The 18,975-nt window shown below is 54.6% G+C and overlaps 1 protein-coding gene across 1 annotated transcript in view; it reads left to right on the top strand.

The window, feature by feature from the left end:
• The window catches only part of LHX4 (LIM homeobox 4), a 28,154-nt gene that overhangs the window by 5,324 nt on the left and 3,855 nt on the right, over nucleotides 1-18,975 (top strand). The window contains exons 3-4 of the mRNA XM_056108151.1: nucleotides 13,488-13,659; nucleotides 18,168-18,370. Of these exons, the coding sequence (XP_055964126.1) occupies nucleotides 13,488-13,659; nucleotides 18,168-18,370 (375 nt within the window). The remainder of the gene's footprint in view (nucleotides 1-13,487; nucleotides 13,660-18,167; nucleotides 18,371-18,975) is intronic.

The following is an 18,975-nucleotide window of genomic DNA, read 5'->3' on the forward strand; positions in this document are numbered from 1 at the left end:
TTAGTGATTGTTTAACCCGGGTCTGAGCTACCGGGGATGGGGAGGGGGGCCCCCCCCCCCGCGTCTCTGGTTCTCCAGGGATGGGATGGACAGACAACGGGACACTAGCCGACCTTCCTCCTTCCCAAGGGGCAGCTTGTGGGCCCTCTCTGCCCAAGGGTTTTGGGGTTTTGGGGTGCGGGTGGATTTCTCTGCTGGGGAAACCCACCTCCTTAGCCCGATTTGCACCCTGACGCCCTAGCCCGGCATGGAAGGCGCTGGCGTCTCTTCTTTCAATTGGGGGAAATTTGTAGGGATTAGGGCCGAGCCACCTTTGGAATGCACCCAAGCCTCGAACCAGTTTCGCCTGGTGAGGGGGGCCAAGGAGGGACCTGACCCGGTGAAGGGAAAAATCCGGCGCAAAGCGATCTCAGCCTGCAGGGGAGGGCTGAGGGGTGTGTGTGGGGGGGGGGGAGATTCAATTTTTGAATTAACTTCCGGTCTCTTGGTTTGCCCCCACCTCCTGGAAGGCAGACCACAGAAATGAGCACAAGCGGATCAATTGGTTTTTGTAAAATTCCATCCTGGCTTGAATCAATCTCTCCTCGCTCTCCCTCCCTTCTCTCTCTCTCTCTCTCTCTCTCTCTCTCTCTCTCTCTCTCTCTCTCTCTCTCTCTCTCCCTTCCTTTTTCTCCTCTTCCTCTCTTCCTCTCCCTTCCTCTACCCCTTCCTTCCTCCTTCCCCATCCAGCAACCTTCTTCCTTTGTGAACTTCGCACAGGGTTTTGCATCTTCAGCCTTGAGGGTTGTGAAGTGGTGTCTAGGCTGCACCGAATCCCCCCACAACCCCTCACATCTCCTTCCAGCCCCTCTTCCTAGGCGTCGGGTGTAAGGAAGAATACTTTCCAGCTGGAGGTTCCCCACAGGTGGGCTATTGTCTGAAGGAGGAAGAAATCTGGAGGAAGGAATGAGTGAGCCCTGAGAGTTGGCAGTGTGGAGGTGGCCGTGGCTATATGGGGCATCTTGAACACCCCTGGCTAGGCTGGGCTAGCCAGGAGAACCTTCTAGGGATGCGGGAGTCTTCATTCCTGCCGTGGGGGTGCGTTTCTCTTCGCAGATGCGTCGGTTCCAGCTACAGATGTTCGACCAGGCTTCCTGGCCCCCAAATGCCTTTAAAGCATCATTTGCTTTAATTATAATGGCCGAGGGTTAAGGGATTGGTTTGGGGAATCGCTGAATAGAGACAAAACTTGCGGCCAAATTAATTGAAAGTTTCTCCTTATGAGGGAGCGCTTGCCAAACATATGGAATATTGCTACAGAATGAGACATCAGAAAAAGGCCGGTGAGAGAAAGATTAAATGAGAAAGGGGGTGGGGGGGGGGGGAAAGGGGCCAAGCGACTGTATTTGCATAACGGACCCTGGACAGGGATGTTTTTCCTGCTTTATTTGCAATTTATGGGACTCCTTCCGCCACAGTTCGCGAAAGAATATTAATTCTGTTGCTGACAGATCACCCAGAAGATAAACTGGGATCTCTAGGTTCATGTTTGCACTGGGGTGTTTGTGTTTGCTTCTGATTTGGGGGGCCAAGGAGACCCTCACTTTAAAATATCTCCCACTGCCATTCGTCCTTCAAAGGGGTGTGTTGATGTGCTCTCAGAGGTAAGGTAAAGGTAAAGGCCCTCCCGTTGATCGTCGATTTGCTCGAGCGGGCCCAGTAACGTCTCCATTGGAGACTTTGTTGTTACTGTGTCTGGCATATCCAATACTCTCGGTAGCTTGCCGGGCTCTCCGAGAGGCTTTGCTATTGGGGCTGGAGCGATAACACAGCAGGGAGGGCGTTTGCCTTGCACGCGGCCAACCCAGGTTCGATTCCCAACATCCCATATGGTCCCTGAGCACCACCAGGAGTAATTCCTGAGTGCAGAGCCCGGAGGAACCCCTGTGCATCGCCGAGTGTGACCCAAAAAGAAATAAAGAAAGAAGGAAGGAGAGAGAGAGAGAGAGAGAGAGAGAGAGAGAAAGAAAGAAAGAAAGAAAGAAAGAAAGAAAGAAAGAAAGAAGCTTTGCTTTTTAGCCGGGTGTGACCCAAAAAGAAATAAAGAAAGAAGGAAGGTGAGAGAGAGAGAGAGAGAGAGAGAGAGAGAGAGAAAGAAAGAAAGAAAGAAAGAAAGAAAGAAAGAAAGAAAGAAAGAAAAAAGCTTTGCTTTTTTGGCAGTTACCAGAACAAACGGGGAAAAGGAAGCCACCTTGAACCTCTCCATGTCCCCAAATGAAGATCAGGGACAGGACTGATCACATCTGCTGGGAAAAAAAGACTCTCTGTCTTTGCCATTCGTCAGCACAAACCAAAAAAACACCCGGGAACCTCGATGATGCGCTTGGGTTGATGTGTTCTGGAACTGTGGAAGAGAATGTGATTGATGAGCGAAAACGCTTGTCCTTAAATGCAGTGCCCGTTTTTAAAAAATGATTGCTTTTCCGCCCCTTCCCCCCAGTCTGTCTGTCTGTTGGCTGACCCCGCTGTCTCATCAAGGCATTCACCACCCCCAAATGCTTCGTTCTTCCAGGCGCCTTTTCTTCCTCAGGTCTGAAGGGGTTAAAATTGGGGTTTGGGGCTTTCGCTCGCCGCCAATGTGAGGATTTTTGAGGCAGGGGGAAAGATCCCCTTCCTGTGGAAATCTAGGAAACCTTTTGGAAAATCGAGTCTCTGCAAAATATACAGGTTTAGGTTGAGGGGAAATCTGGGGGTATCTCTCTACATAAAAGAAGTTCTGGAATGTTCGATTAAAAAAATGAGTTGTCTGGAGTGGGAAAGGTAAGAGCCAGGAAGGGAAAAAAAGCTTTCTAGCTAGGGTTTGTAATTGGAGCCAGGAGGTGTGGGGGTCTCCGTGCTTTTATACCTACTTCCGGCCACAATTACCAGTTTAATTCAGCAGCTGAGCTGTAAGTAGAAAAACAAGATCAGCTCTTCTCCAGTGATGGGGACATTCGGAATGAGGGAGTGGTCCCTTGGAAGTAGGTGTCTAGGATTTGGGCTTAATTGCGTTTGCTTCGCAAGTCAAGGGCCTTAAACATGCAAAACAGGAACTCCCCCCCCCCCCCCCCCACACACACACACAGTTCCCATCTATCTGGCGCTATCCAGAACGAATTCAGTTTTTACTGAGCTCTTTGTCATTCTCAGGAGCGAATCTTCCAGGATGCAGGTATGACTATAGACAGACCCCAGCTCCCAGCTGTTCTAGGACCCCTCATATTGTACCCACCTCAGAATTCGGATTAGAATTCGTTTGTTCTTAACGGGTATCTTTGATACTGGCGGTCCACAACTCCCTACCCTTTTAAATATTGGGGGGGGAGGGGGGAGGAATGCAGGAATTCCAAGTAAAAACATTTGCATCCTGTTTCTACTGTATGTTTCTTTTTAGCCTTACCTGGCTTTTCAGTAAAGAAACGAAATAAAAAGAAACTTAAAGATATATCTTTAAAAAAAAAAAAACCCTTCATACAATGGCCTCTGTTATTTAAGGTCAGAAATCTCTTTCCTCCGAATAAAATTAAGAGGACCTGGAGGTGGTTTGGGGGAACACTGTTGAATTTCTGGAGCCATTTCCTGCCTCAGATTCAGCCTCAGAGAAACCTAAGGTTCTAGCCAGAAATTAACCTCCAACTCCAACCCCTTTTAAGTGCAGAAAGTCACATTTCATCTTAATTAAGCTTTTTGTTTGGGGGCCACACCCACCATGCTGAGGGCTGAGTTCTGGCTCTGCACTCAGGGATCACTCCTGGTGGTGCTCAGGGAACCCTATGGGATGCTGGGGATTGAACCCGGGTCAGCTGAGTGCAAAGGCAGACCCCCTCCCCGCTATAGCTATACCGTTGCTCTGGCCCCTGGTTTTGTTTTGTTTGCTTTTTGGGTCACACCTGGCGATGCGATTTGCTCGAGCGGGCCCAGTAACGTCTCCATTGGAGACTTTGTTGTTACTGGAGCGATAGCACAGCGGGTAGGGCATTTGCCTTACAAGCAGCCAACATGGCCGACCCGAGTTCGATTCCTCTGCCCCTCTCGGAGAGCCTGGCAAGCTACCGAGAGTATTCGATATGCCAGACACAGTAACAACAAAGTCTCCAATGGAGACGTTACTGGGCCCCGCTCGAGCAAATCGACGATCAACGGGAGGGCCTTTACCTTACCTTACCTTTACCTGGCGATGCACAGGGGTTACTCCTGGCTCTGCACTCAGGAATTAACCCTGGCGGTGCTCAGGGGACCGTGTGGGATGCTGGGAATCAAACCCGGGTCAGCCCTGTGCAAGGCAAACGCCCTCCCCGCTGTGCTATCTCTCCAGCCCCTGTTTTGTGGTGTCTTTATGTTTTGTTTTTGTTTTGGTTTGGTTTGTTTTTATGGGGGGGGGGGCTTTTTGGGTCCCACCTGGCGATGCTCAGGGCTGACTCCTGGCTCTGCACTCAGGAATCACTCCGGGCAGTGCTCGGGGAACCCTATGGAATGCCGGGGATCGAACCCGGTTCTGCTCAAAGCATGGCAAGCACTCTCCCTGCTGTACTTAATTAAGCCTTTAGAACTTTCTTAAGTACTTACAAATCTGCAAGATCGCCTTCAAACTTGCCTCTGGAGCCACCAAGGCACCAAGGGGGGGGGTGTCCCTAGGGGTAGGTAAGGTAGCCCTGGAAGAGGCAATATTGCCTGTCAGCAAAAAGGAACTTTTCTTTTCTATTCTTTTCTTTTTTTTGCTTTTTGGGTCACACCCAGCGATGCTCGGGGGTTCCTCCTGGCTCTGCACTCAGGAATCACTCCTGGCGGTGCTCGGGGGACCCTATGGGATGCTGGGAATCGAACCTGGGTCGGCCGCGTGCAAGGCAAACACCCTACCCGCTGTATTATGGCTCCAGCCCCAGAACTTTTTTCTTTTTCTTTTTGGGTCACACCTGGCAATGCTCAGGAGTTCCTCCTGGCTCTGCACTCAGGAATCACTCCTGGTGGTGCTCGGGGGACCCTATGAGATGCCGGGGATCGAACCCGGGTTGGCCGCATGCAAGGCAAATGCCCTACCTGTAGTATCACTCCAGCCCATAAAGGAACTTTTTATCCAGAAGCTGGGTGCTGCCTTGTTTTCATCAAATCTGCCAAATACCAGTTTGATCTCTGAGCACAGTAAAAGTGGTATCATTTCTAGTGCGACAGAAATCCTCGCAGTTTCAAAATAGTTCAGTGTTTCCTCAGCATTAAGATGCCAGTAAGAATATCTGAGATTTATTTATTAATTTGTTTATTTTTTTGGCTTTTTGGGTCACACCCAACAACGCTCAGGGGTTACTTACTCCTGGCTCTGCACTCAGGAATTGCTCAGGCGGTGCATAGGGGGCCCTATGAGATGCCGGGGATCGAACCTGGGTTGGCCGCATGCAAGGCAAATGCCCTCCCTGTTGTACTATAGCTCCAGCTTTGGAATACCTGAAATTTGAAATCATTTGTTCTCTCCCAGAACAATTTGTTCTCTCTCAACTCAGTCACGGTTCCACCATCAAGGTGGACTTGTTAAAATCCTTGCTAAGGAGTTGTTCTAGTTTTTTCCTCTTTGGAATTGAAATAACAGTGTTGTTTTTTTTTTCCTCACCTGGTTTTTCTCTTCCACAACCTTTCAAAGAATTCAAATTCATCAACTAGGGGGAAGAGAGACAATCAGTGGGTAGAGTGCTTGCCTTGCACATAGCTGGGCAGCCTGGGACATCTGGTCAACCACAGTCCTTTTCATTCTCTATCGCTCCCAGCAGCTTCTGGAAACTTCTCTGGTGGGGATTTTTTTTTTTTTGCTTTTTGGGTCACACCCGGCAATGCACAGGAGTTACTCCTGGCTCTGCACTCAGGAATTTATTCCTGGCAGTGCTCGGGGGACCATATGGGATGCTGGGACTCGAACTCGGGTCGGCCGTGTGCAAGGCAAATGCCCTCCCCGCTGTGCTATCGCTCCAGCCCATCTGGTGGGGATTTAAGCCAGAGTTTTCTGGTGCCCTGAGGTGCTCTGTGGGAAGGGCTCCTCATAGATTTCTCTCTTCCCCTGCCTAAAGATATCTGTAGGCTAAGAATTTGGAAGTAAGAAGCTCTGTATTTTTCTTTGGGCATTAAGACTTCTCCATCAAAAACGTTTAACGTACTAAAAACGTTTACCACTCCCGTCCCTGACACACATCCTAGCCAAAGTGAAGTCAGGCTCTGGGGACCCCAAAGGTTCGGTTTAGAACATATTTAACTGATAGGTGGGGAAAGGGATCAAGGAAAACCTTACTCTCCTGTGTGTGTGTGTGTGTGTGTGTGTGTGTGTGTGTGTGTGTGTGTGTGTCCGTCCGTACCTGGTGATGCTCAGGGCTAACTCCTGGCTTTGCACTCAGGGATCACTCCTGGCAGTGCTTGGGGGACCCTATGAGATGCCGGGGATCGAACCCGGGTCAGCCGCATGCAGGCAAATGCTGGTCGGTCCCACTGTCCTGAGGATAATCCCTCGAACCCCAGCCTCAGGGTTCAACCCATAGGAGGCATTTGAATAGCTTGTTCATAGCAAGCAGTGACCTTCTCTTTGTCATAGGGGCTCTGCCACTTCTGCCTGCTTCCCCCCAATAAACATACCATATGGGGTTCAGGGCATCAAATCCAGTTCAGCGGTGTGCAAGCAGGCACCCCTTACGCTGTACTATGGCTTGCTCTGAACTTGACTTTGTGCTGGGAGGACAAGAATCACTGGATCTTTTTATTGCAAAGATCTGGCAGCTGGGGCTGGAGTAATAGCACAGCGGGGAGGGCATTTTGCCTTGCATGCAGCCAACCCAGGTTCAATCCCCGGCATCCCATAGGGTCCCCTGAGCACCGCCAGGAGTGATCCCTGAGTGCAGAGCCGGGAGAAACCCCTGTGCATCGCCAGGTGTGATGCAAAAAAAAAATAATAATCTGGAAGCTGGAATGTTGCATTCGCTGATCCTTTGTCTCTGGGATTGTGCTGATTTTGAGAAGGCGGAGTTTCTGTTTTGGAGGACATGGACTGGGGTGGGGGTAGGATATTTTGTTGGGTTCGGAGTAGGAAGGGAGATAAAAAGGGAGCTTTAAGGAATAAGAGAATAAGGGCTGGAGCCATAGCACAGTGGGGAGGGCATTTGCCTTGCATGAAGCCGACCCAGGTTTGATTCCCGGCATCCCACAGGGCCCCTTGAACACCCCCAGAAGTGATTCCTGAGTGCAGAGCCAGGAGTTAGCCCTGAGCACCACAGGGCGTGGTCCCCAAACAAAACAAAAACAAATAAAGGACCATGAAATCATTTTGCTACACATTACATATTACATACATTTGTCTTGGTCATTGTGTGTGGGGAGGAGAGTGAAAAAGGGGGTTTGGAACTTGGGGGTTTCTTATCTAATGTGCCACACCAGGAAATGCTCAGGGCTGAATCCCAGGATGCTCAAGGGACCCTATGGGATGACAGGGATCAGACCTGGGTCAGCCGTGTGCATGGCAAACGGTCCTGTTGCTCCGACCCCAACTACTGCGTGTTTTTGCCTGTGCCTGCGGGGCTGCCCATGGGTGGGCTTATTTGATGCTTGAGTCATGTCCCCGTGTAGGACAGAATCCCTATGGCTGGGCTCTGGGGGTAGGTGCTGGGGCCTGTTGGTGACATGGACCCAGGTGTGTCGTTAACCATTCATGCAGACAATGCCACCCAAAGCATGCACACCTTCATGTTAGGATAAATGATTCCACATCAGGAACTGAGTATAGGGGTGCAATTCTGACAGAGGCCAGGGGTCCACTGACAAGCCAGTGTTGGAAGAAACGGAAAGAAAGAAAGAAAGAAAGAAAGAAAGAAAGAAAGAAAGAAAGAAAGGAAGGAAGGGGCTGGAGCAATAGCACAGCGGGTAGGGCATTTGCCTTGCACGCGACCGACCAGGGTTTGATTCCCAGCATCCCATAGGGTCCCCTGAGCACCGCCAGGAGTGATTCCTGAGTGCAGAGCCAGGAGGAACCCCTGAGCATCGCCAGGTGTGACCCAAAAAGAAAAAAAAATCAAGATTAAGAGTTAGGGGTGGAGCAGAAGTTTTTCTTTTTTTTTGTCTTTTTTTTTTTTTGCTTTTCAGGTCACACTCCTGGCAGTGCCTGGGGGACCCTATGGGATGACAGTGATCGAACCCGGGTCAGCCACATGCAAGGCAAACGCCCTCCCTGCTGTGCTATCGCCCCATCCCCCCCGGAAGTTTCTTCTGCTCCCTGAAAGTTGACCACTGCTAGGGTTCCCCAAGTTGTAAATAATCGTTTTCTTTTTTTTCTTTTTTTTTTTCTTTTTGGGTCAGACCCGGCGATGTGCAGGGGTTAGTTCTGGCTCTGCACTCAGGAGTTACTCCTGGCAGTGCTCAGGGGACCATATGGGATGCTGGGAGTTGAACCCGGGTCAGCCGCGTGCAAGGCAAACGCCCTCCCCGCTGTGCTGTCTCTCCAGCCCCGTAAATCATCATTTTCATCCACTGCTGGTAGAAAGACAAACGGCCAATTAATGTTCTTGCTCTTTGAAAAATTCCTAGCATTTCACACTCAACCTGGATAAGGATGCTGGTGCCCCCTGGGGGTGTGGCTTGGCGCTCAGAGGTAGAGCGTTTGCCCGGCAGGTGCGAGACCTGGGTCCTCCCCCCACCTCCCGCAGAACCTTGAAAGACAATAATGATGATGACAATGAAGTTTGGGCTCTTGAGTGCCCCTGTCCCCTCAATGCCAGAGAAGAATCTTTTTTTTTTTGGTCCCACCCGGTGATGCTCAGGTCTGACTCCTGGCTCTGCACTCAGGAATCACTCCTGGCGGTGCTCAGATTACCCTATGGGATAACCTGGATCAAACCCGGGTCAGCCACAGACAAGACAAATGTCCTCCCTCCTGTGCTATCGCTCTGGCCCCCAGAGAAGAATCTGACCTTTACGGTATCACCGAGAAACTCCACCCAGGGCCAGGTGCCCAGCCAGAAAGAAGTTGCCTCTTGCACCCTCTCTGGGCACTTGGGTCCCTCGCTTGTCCCCAAGGGTCCCCGTGGCACCCCTGCCCCACCCAGATCCCTGTGCATAGATCAGCTTCTCTGCCTCCTCAGTTCCCAGCGGCCCTGTCTCATCTCCAAGAAATTTCCAGATGGCTGATTGGGGCGGGCAGAATGGGGTCCCTCAGCCCCTCTGCCTCCTAGCTCAGGCTACTTAATTTTGAGTTAAAATATTGGACATTCCCCACCCCCCTTTACAACAAGTGGAACCTGGACCACTATTTTTTTTGCTTTTTGGGGGGTCACACACGGCGATGCACAGGAGTTACTCCTGGCTCATGCACTCAGGAACTACTCCTGGTGGTGCTCGGGGGACCCTATGGGATGCTGGGAATTGAACCTAGGTCGGCTGCGTGCAAGGCAAACGCCCTACCCGCTGTGCAATTGCTCCAGCCCCTGGACCACTTTTGGCTGGCTAGCCTGGACTTGGTTTACCTGTCTGGGAAATGGGGGTGTGGCAGTCTGCCTCTCGGAGTTGTGCAAATTCACATTCAGGACCATGGACAGTTCTGTGGGTGGCGGTTGAGTGAGGCCGGTCTCTCTCGTCCTCCAGAATCTTCCTTGTAAAACTCTTTGTGCATTATGCATGTTTCCGGTAGTACCCTGGCTCGCAAAATCTACAAAATCTCCCTTTTTATTATTTATTTCTAGGGGATTCATAGACAGCGTTGCTTGGGGGTTACTCCTGGCTCTGTGCTCACGGATCACTCCTGGTGGTGCTGGGGGACCCTATTGGGGGGCAGAGGTAGATTTCAGGTCAGCGCTGAGGCAAGGCAAACACCTTATTTTTGTACTATCTCTTCAACACCCCACATTTTTGGGGGGTCACCCCCCAGTGTGCCGTTGGGGTCAGGGGGAGAGGATGAGCCAGTGGTAGGCGCTAGACCAGGGCTCCCACGTGCAAATCTTCTGCTCCAGCCTTTGATTCTGGTCCCAAGGGTGTTTATTTTTTAAATCTCAAAACAATTGTGGGGGCTGGAGTGATAACACAGCGGGGAGGGCGTTTGCCTTGCACGTGGCTGACCCGGGTTCGATGCCCAGCATCCCATAGGGTCCCCTGAGCACCGCCAGGAGTGACTCCTGAGTGTAGAGCCAGGAGGAGCCCCTGTGCATTGCCGGTTGTGACCCTCAAAAAATATATATATATATATATATATATATACCGCTGTTTGTTCCTCCCCAAAGGATTTTACTTTGGGCCCAAGGCTGTTCTGTGAACCCCGAGTTTGGGGGTCCCCCACCGCTGGCCTCTCTCCTCCTCCTCTTCTGCCTGTTTTCCTCTGAAGCCTGCATCTGTCTGGAAGCTTCCAGGCCCCCGCCCCCAGCCCTCCCGCATACATTAGCGCTGGCTCTTGAATACTCATCAGATTAAGATACCTTTGCTGGAAATAAATTTTACGAGCCTGCCTCGGCTCCCTCCCGGGCCGGGGGGGAGCCGCGGGAGATATATAGCTGCTATCTTCTTGGGGGTGAAGGCCACGCCACAATGAGGTGGGAATGGGCAGCTCTCTGCTCTCTGCCGTGCACCCCGGGAGCAAACGTGCTCCAGCTGGTGCTCCCAGGGTTCCCTCCCCCTGCTCCACCTGCAGGATCCTGCTGTCCAGAGCTGGGTGCATGCATGCGTGTCCCTGCAAAGCCAGACCTGCCCCCTGGGCTCCGGGAGCACCGCTGCTTGAGTGCTCTTGAACCCCCAAAGTGTCTGCAGTGAGTCCCTGCCTCTGAGCACTTGTGCCTCTCAGCACCCCAGGTCTCTGCCCCAGAAACTCTCTATTACTGGGGGCGGGACGGGCGCTGGAGGCGTGGCCCCGCGATGGGCGGGGCTTCTTGGGGGTTGGTTGCACTGGGGGCGGGGCTTCTTGGGGTTTGGGAGGCGCTGTGGGCGGGGCGGGCACTGGAGGCGGGGCGTGCTCTGTGGGCGTGGTTTCGCTGTGGGCGGGGCTGCTTGAGGTTGGTGTGTGCTGGGGGCGTGGCTTCGCTATGGGCAGGGCGTGCATTGGAGGTTGGTGCGCGCTGGGGGCGGGGCAAGCACTGTGGGCGGGGCGGGAGCTGGAGGCGGGGTGTGCTCTGTGGGCGTGGCTTCGCTGTGGGCGGGGCTTGTTGGGGGTTGGTGTGCGCTGGGGGCGGGGCGTATGCTGGGTGTGGTGCGCTCTGGGGGCGGGGCTTCTCTGGGGGCGGGGCTTCTCTGGGGAGGGGCTGCTCTGGGGGCGGAGCGTGCGCTAGGGGCCCTGGACAGGGGCTAGCTGGGCATACAGGTCCCTTGGGGGCATAGCTGTCCACCCCAGGGCTGCCGCAGGGTGGTTGCCAGGGTTCAAGTTCAGGCCAGGAGCCGCCTCCAGTGTCCTCACCGTCACCCGGGCCGCGGCCTCTCTGCTGCGTGCAGTGACCCTGGGTGGCCACGCATGCTGACCACGAGGCTCATGGTCATCCTGGCCCCATTCTTCAGGGGGTCATGACGAGGCGAGGTCCTGGGCTCTGGGACTCTCCCGGGCACTGTCCTGAGTGGGCTGAGGCTAAGCAGAGACCAGCTGGCTCCGGTTCCAAATTCCGTGCTCCCCCTGCACCCTACTGGTCCCTGTGCTGAGAGGGTCACCTGTACCCTTAGAGTTCAGGGGGTTCCTGTCCCACGGAGGTCTTGGAACTTACTGGTGGAAGGGTTTCTTGGTTAAGGGAGAAAAAATAGATTTTGCTTTTTGGGCCACCCGGCGATGCTCAGGGCTGACTCCTGGTTCTGCACTCAGGAATCACTCCTGGCGGTGCTCGGGGGACCCTAGGGGATGCCGGGGATCGAACCCGGGTCGGTCACGTGCAATGCAAATGCCCTTCCTGCTGTGCTATCGCTCCAGCCCCAGGGGAGAAACGTTTATTAATATTATTGTTGTTGCCATTGTGTGTGGGCTTGGAGGCGCTCCAGCTGTGCTCAGGAGTGATCCCTGGCCTAGCTCCCGGGACCCTATGCAGTGCTGGGGATTGAACCTGGTCAGCCTCGTGCAGGGCAAGTGTCTTAACCCATGCACTCTCTCTTTGGTCTCAGTTTTTTAGTACTAACATTTTTTTAGGCTTTTTTTGTTTTGTTTTTGTTTTTGGTTTTGGTTTTTTTTTTTTGCTTTTTGGGTCACACCCAGTGATGCACAGGGGTTACTCCTGGCTCTGCACTCAGGAGTCACTCCTGGCAGTGCTCAGGGGACCGTCTGGGATGCTGGGGATCGAACCCGGGTTGGCCGCGTTCAAGGCAAACGCCCTACCCTCTGTGCTATTGCTCCAGCCCCAACTTTTTAGTTTTTGGATGGTGCCAGGAATTAAACTCTAGGCCTGACGTGCAAGACAAGAGCCTTAACCTTGAAATTATTTCTTGAGCCCATGTTCCCTGTCCCCTTTTTTAAGGGGGAAAAGAAGGAACCCGAGAAAGTCAACTTCAGAGCACATAGGAAAATACTGAGCACGTGTGAACAGAGAGAGAAAAAGGAAGAGAAAAAAGAGACCTACGGAGAGAGGGAGGGAGAGGGAGAGAGAGAGAGAGGAAAGGGAGGGAGGGAGGGAGGGAGGGAGGGAGGGAGGGAGGGAGGGAGGGAGGAAGAGAGGGAAGGAGGGGACAGGGAGCTTTCTTCTTTTTTTAATTTTTTTTTTAAATTTTGGGTCACACCGGGCAATGCACAGGGGCTACTTCTGGCTCATGCACTCAGGAATCACTTCTGGCGATGCTCGGGGGACCCTATGGGATGCTGGGAATCGAACCCGGGTCAGCCGCGTGCAAGGCCAACGCCCTACCCGCTGTGCTATCGCTCCAGTCTCCAGGGAGCTCTCTTAAATCTTGAGACTCTCACCCCCTGCCCCTGGTGCTTGGGGAACATTGTCCCACGGTTTTGGTGTTGGGGTCCATCGGGAACAGGCTGTGGGCAGGAGACCCCCCCTCTGTGCAATCTCTGGCCCCGTTTTTTTTTTCTCTTTTAGACCAGATGACTTGTCATTCCTCACAGGCATCACTTGGGGGCGCTGACGTGCTTTTTGTTTTGTTTTGGGGTGGGGTCCCACTCCGCGATGCTCAGGGCTGACTCCTGGCTCTGGAATCACTCCTGGCGGTGCTTGGGGGACCCTTTGGGATGCCGGGGATCGAACCCGGGTCGTCCGCGTGCCAGGCTAACGCCCTCCCCGCTGTGCTGTCACTCCAGCTGCTGTCCTGACGCTTTCATCACCGACTCAGCACCCAGTCGTGAAAATGTTTGTCACCATGTGGGCTTGGTGGTTTCAGCTGGCATTAAGAGGGCGTCTAGGACATGGCCACTCTGAGCCCCCAGAGTACCCCAGGCCAGAGCAGCCAAGCGGCATCCAATTGCCCCCCCCCCCATGGGTGCCCTTGTGCAGTGCGCAACCCTCACAACCGTACAGAGCTGCCCGGCTGTGCTCACTCCACCGCTCTCTCCACAGAGATCCCCCAGTGCGCGGGCTGCAGCCAGCACATCCTGGACAAGTTCATCCTGAAGGTGCTGGACCGCCACTGGCACGGCTCCTGCCTCAAGTGCGCCGACTGCCAGATGCCGCTGGCCGACCGCTGCTTCTCCAGGGCCGGGAGCGTCTACTGCAAGGAGGACTTCTTCAAGTGAGTCACGCGCCCGGCTGCTCCCGTGGGAGGAGGGACCCACTTTTGGGGTGGGTCTGGGGCTCCGGAGCACCCTGGGGGCAGGTCTGGGCCAGGACGGAGGTGTGGGGGGGCTGCAAATCTTCAGGCACTGACTCGTTTGATTTTTAATGAGCACTTGACTTCTGAGCACTTGGCTCTTTTCCCTGGGAGTTCTTTGAGCCTAAGGCCCCGGGGTGCTCCGTGCGGGTTTGGTGGCTGTCTCTCTAGCTGGCTTCACCCCTCTGAGCTCTGTGCCTCTCTGGGCAAGGGGATTAGGGCTCTCTGTCTCTCTTGGGCCTCAGTTTGCTCATCTGTGAAATGGGACCATGAGGGTAGTTGCTTCTCTGGAGCTCCCCAGGACTGAGTCTGGGTAAAGGCCATGGCAGGTCAGGCCTCAGAGCCAGTTCTCAGGACAGGGGCCACTGTCAAACCACTGGGGGCTGGTTTGTCAGAGGGAAACAATTCTTCTTGGGGCTTTGGGGCGAAGGTGCCTTCTGGAGCACACTTCCGGTGGTGTTTAATTTTTTTTGCTTTTTGGGTCACACCCAGCGATGCTCAGGGGTCTCGACTCTGCACTCTGGAATTACTGCTGGCAGTGCTCGGGGGACCCTATGGGATGCTGGGGATCGAACCCGGGTCAGCCACATGCAAGGCAAACACCCTCCCTGCTATACTATCGCTCCAGCTCTCTGGTGGCCTTTAGCCGTGACTTGTCTCCCAGAGTCTCCCACCGAGGACCCCCGGGGGAGGGGAAGGAGCAAAACTTGGGACCCGCCAGGGAAGGGCTCTCGGACCTGGCTACGGGCAGGAATGACCGTTCCCTAGAGACCGCGTGTTCCGGGCAGGGAGGGAAATTGGGGGAGAAATACCAACCCCCAAACTTGCGTGGCTCCAAGAGGCATCCTAGACTCCTGCTCTAGGCATCGTAGACACCTCCTCAGGGGGTCCCCGCTGCGAAGAGCGCCCCCTGGAGGTGTGGGGAGGTGATCGGTAATACTGGAGGCTGCCAGCAGAGGGCGCTGTCGGGTGTCCCTGAGTCTGGAAGGTTCATGGTCTTCTCCTCCTCCTCCTCTTCTCCTCCTTTTCCTTTTCCTTCTCCTCCTCCTCCTCCTCCTCCCTTCTTCTTCTTCTTCTCTTCTTCTTCTTTCTTCTTCTTCTTCTTCCTCCTCCTCTTCTTCTTCTTCTTTCTTCTTTTTTCTTTTTCTTTCTTCTTTCTTCTTCTTCTTCCTCCTCTTCTTCCTTCTTCTTCTTCTTCTTCTTCTTCTTCTTCTTCTTCTTCTTCTTCTTCTTCTTCTTCTTCTTCTCTTCTTTCTTCTTCCTTCTTCTTCTTCTTCCTCCTCCTCCTCCTCTTCTTCTTCTCTTCTTCTTTCTTCTTTCTTTTTCTTTCTTCCTTCTTCTTCTTCCTCCTCTTCTTCCTCCTCCTCCTCCTCCTCCTCCTCCTCCTCCTCCTCCTCCTCCTCCTCCTCCTTCTTCTTCTTCTTCTTCTTCTTCTTCTTCTTCTTCTTCTTCTTCTTCTTCCTCTTCTTCTTCTTCTTTGTCTGCTTTTGGGTCACACCCAGCGATGCACAGGGGTTACTCCTGGCTCTGCACTCAGTAATCACTCTTGGCAGTGCTCAGGGGGGCCAATGGGATGCTGGGAATCAAACCTGTGTTGGCTGCATTTAAGGCAAACGCCCTCCCCGCTGTGCTATCATTCCACCCCGCCCCCTTGGAATTTTTTGGTTTTTTTTCTTTTGGGGTCACACCCAGCAATACACAGGGGTTACTCCTGGCTCTGCACTCAGGAATTACTCCTGGCGGTGCTCAGGGGACCATATTGGATGCTGGGAATCGAACCCAGGTCGGCCGCATGCAAGACAAACGCCCTACCTGCTGTGCTATCACTCCAGCCCCCCACCTTGGATTTTTTAGAAAGTAAAACATTGTATTGAACACCCTGGCGGTAGGGGCCAGTGGCATGCATGAGGCTCTGGGTCTCACCTGGATCTCGCATAAACAAAACCCAAGTGGAACCCCACCCCGCCCCTCCCCCCACACACATAGGGTCGTTCGAGTGAGGCTGGGGGTGCCCGGGGCTGGGCCACCTTCAGCAGGACTTCCTGTCCCCAGTACATGGCTACAGCCGTGATATATGTGGGGAATATTGGCCCATACAGTCACTGTAAATATCCACGACTCACCTGTCAAATGCAGTGACAGAGAGAAGAAATACAGGGAGAAGGTGTCAAGGCAGAGAGAGATACAGCGGGCGGTAAATCACCCGCAGCCCCGGGATGGAGCTGGAGGGGGGGTGGGCGGACCCCGGGATTGTTGGGGTCAAACCCAGGCCCCTCCACGGGCTGGCGGGCAAGTCTCCCTTTGCCCGAATCTCTCTGACCTGCCACCTCCTCGCTGTCCAGCAGGGGGCGAGCTGCAGCGTGGGGCTGCAGTTCCTTTGGAACCCGGGGCCTGGCTGGTCTCTGGGTTCAGAGGGGCCCTGGGGAGGAGGCAGTGGGTCCAGCCTGGGCAGGGCGGGGGGGGGGGGGAAATGGGATGGAATCGGCAGAGTAAGGGATCACTCCTGGTGGTTCTCGGGGGACCCTATGGGATGCCGGGGATCGAACCCGGGTCGGCCGCATGCCAGGCCAACAGCCTCCCCGCTGTGCTATCGCTCTAGCCCCAAGAAGCTGTTTCTGTGTTTATCCTGGACCCCTGGGAAAGCTGAAAATTGATGCCTGTACCCTCCTATTCCTACAAGTTTGATCCACACTGGGGTGACCTGCAGATCCATCCTGAACCCCGGGCAGGGAATGGACTTCCCTGGTCCCCTGTACCCCATTAAACAAGATGCCTGCACTCCAGGGACCCCCAGATCAGAGACCATGTCCCGGCACCCTCCTGGGGGGTACCAGTTCAGAAGAATGACCGTCGGATGCTTTGGGGGCTCCATGTGTGGGTTCAGCCACCCTCCCCTGCTCCATCCCAGGCAGCTTTGGGGACCACAGCCCACCACGCCCACCCAGGCCCCCCGCCCCCGGCATCATTACAGCGTAAAAGTCCCATCATCCCCCATTAATCTGGGATTCGTCATGATCGCCGTGACCATAATTAATTTATTTGGTATTAATGTGGATGAAATACGGACCGTCCTTGCCGGGGACGGGGACTGCGTCTAAACGGGAGTTAAAAGGATCATTACAGCGCGGCCTCCGGATCCATTAGGACGCGCCTCTCACGAGGAGGAAGATGAGGTGTCGTGAATAATTAGCTTGATCGCTGTCAGTGGCGTTGCAGTCTCCTTGCCTGCGACTCCACGTGTCCCCAAATTCCTGCCTGTCCCCAACCACTGCTGAGGTTCTGTGGGGGGAGACGGGGTGCCATGACCCCCTCATCACCCCCCATCTGTGTTCGCACTTGTCTGTCCCCACCTGGGCCCACCCCCAAGGTGTCGACCAGGGGATGAGCTGGAAGAAGCAATTTTTTTGGGGGGGTGCTCTTTTTTCTGGGGATACTCATTCTTTGGGGCCCATGACCTTTTTTTTTCTTTTTGGGTCCCACCTGGCGATGCTCAAGGCTGACTCCTGGCTCTGCACTCAGGCATCACTCCTGGTGGTGCTTGGAGGACCCCTATGGGATGCCGGGGATCGAACCCGGGTCGACCGCATGCAAGGCAAACGCCCTCCCCGCTGTGCTATCACTCCAGCCCCTCTCTCCCTCTCTCTTCTTCTTCCTCTCTCCCTCCCTCCCTCTCTCCTTCCTTCCCTCACCCATCTCCCTCTTTCCTCCCCCTCCTCCTTCCCTCCCTTCCTCTCTATATTATTATTATTATTGGGTTGGAGCAATAGCACAGCGGGTAGGGTGTTTGCCTTGCAGGAGGCTTGGCAGACCCAGGTTCAATTCCTTCGCCCCTCTCGGAGAGGCCGGCAAGCTACCGAGAGTATCGTGCCCTCGCGAAAGCCTGGCAAGCTCCCCATGACGTATTTGATATGCCAAACACAGTAACAAGTGTCACAATGGAGATGTTACTGGGCCCGCCCAAGCAAATCTATGAACAATGGGAGGACAGTGACAGGGACAGTGATTATTATTAGTATTGCTTTTTGGGTCACACCTGGCGATGCTCAGGGGTTCCTCCTGGCTCTGCACTCAGGAATCATTCCTGGCGGTGCTTGGGGGACCACATGGGATGCTGGGGATCGAACCTGGGTCGGCTGCATGCCAGGCAAACGCCCTCCCTGCTTTGCTATCGCTCCGACCCCCAAAGGAGATTTCTTGAGTGGCGAGACCACGCCCAGCAGTGCTTGGGGGACCCCCAAGCCCTGACACTGGAGTGGCTGGGGGGTCGCTCAGGGGGTTCCGGGGGCCTTAGCGCGTTAATGCTACACCAAGGTCCTCTCAACATCCCTCTGCCCAGGGGATGCTCAAAGCCCATGCTCAGCGCCCATGGCTTGGAGTTGGGGGGCTCTGGGGATGCAGACGCGACCACACTCCCCCCCGTGACCCCATAGGCGCTTCGGCACCAAATGCACGGCCTGCCGGCAGGGGATCCCCCCGACCCAGGTGGTCCGCAAGGCCCAGGACTTCGTCTACCACCTGCCCTGCTTCGCCTGCGTCATCTGCCAGAGGCAGCTGGCCACGGGCGACGAGTTCTACCTCATGGAGGACGGGAGGCTCGTGTGCAAGGAGGACTATGAGACGGCCAAGCAGAACGGTGAGCAGCACCCTCACGCAGTGTCCTACCCCTCATGCAGTGTCCTGCCCCTCACACAGTGCCCACCTACCCCTCACGCAGTTCCTGCTGTCCCTCATGCAGTGCCTGCTGCCCCTCACACAGTGCCCACGAGCCCCTCATGTAGTGCCCGCCTGCCACTCACACAGTGCCCACTGCCCCTCACGCAGTGCCCACAAGCCCCTCACATACTGTCTGCCTGCCCCTCATGCAGTGTCCTCCTGCCCCTCACGTAGTGCCCATGAGCCCCTCACACAGTGCCCGCCTGCCACTCACGCAGTGCCCACAAGCCCCTCACGCAGTGCCTGCCTGCCCCTCACACAGTGCCCGCCTGCCTCTCATGCAGTGCCCACTGCCCCTCACGCAGAGCCCACGAACCCCTCACGCAGTGCCTGCCTGGCCCTCAAGCAGTGCCTGCCTGCCCCTCACGCAGTGCCCGCCTGGCCCTCATGTAGTGCCTGCCTGCCCCTCACGCAGTGCCCATCTGCCCCTCACACAGTGCCTAATGCCCCTCACGCAGTGTCTGCCTGCCACTCATGCAGTGCCCACCTGGCTCTCATGCAGTGCCCAGCAGCCGGGGGTTTGGG

This window comes from Sorex fumeus, unplaced genomic scaffold (genome assembly GCF_029834395.1).
Source record: "Sorex fumeus unplaced genomic scaffold, SorFum_2.1 ptg000195l, whole genome shotgun sequence".
Lineage (NCBI taxonomy): Eukaryota > Metazoa > Chordata > Mammalia > Eulipotyphla > Soricidae > Sorex > Sorex fumeus.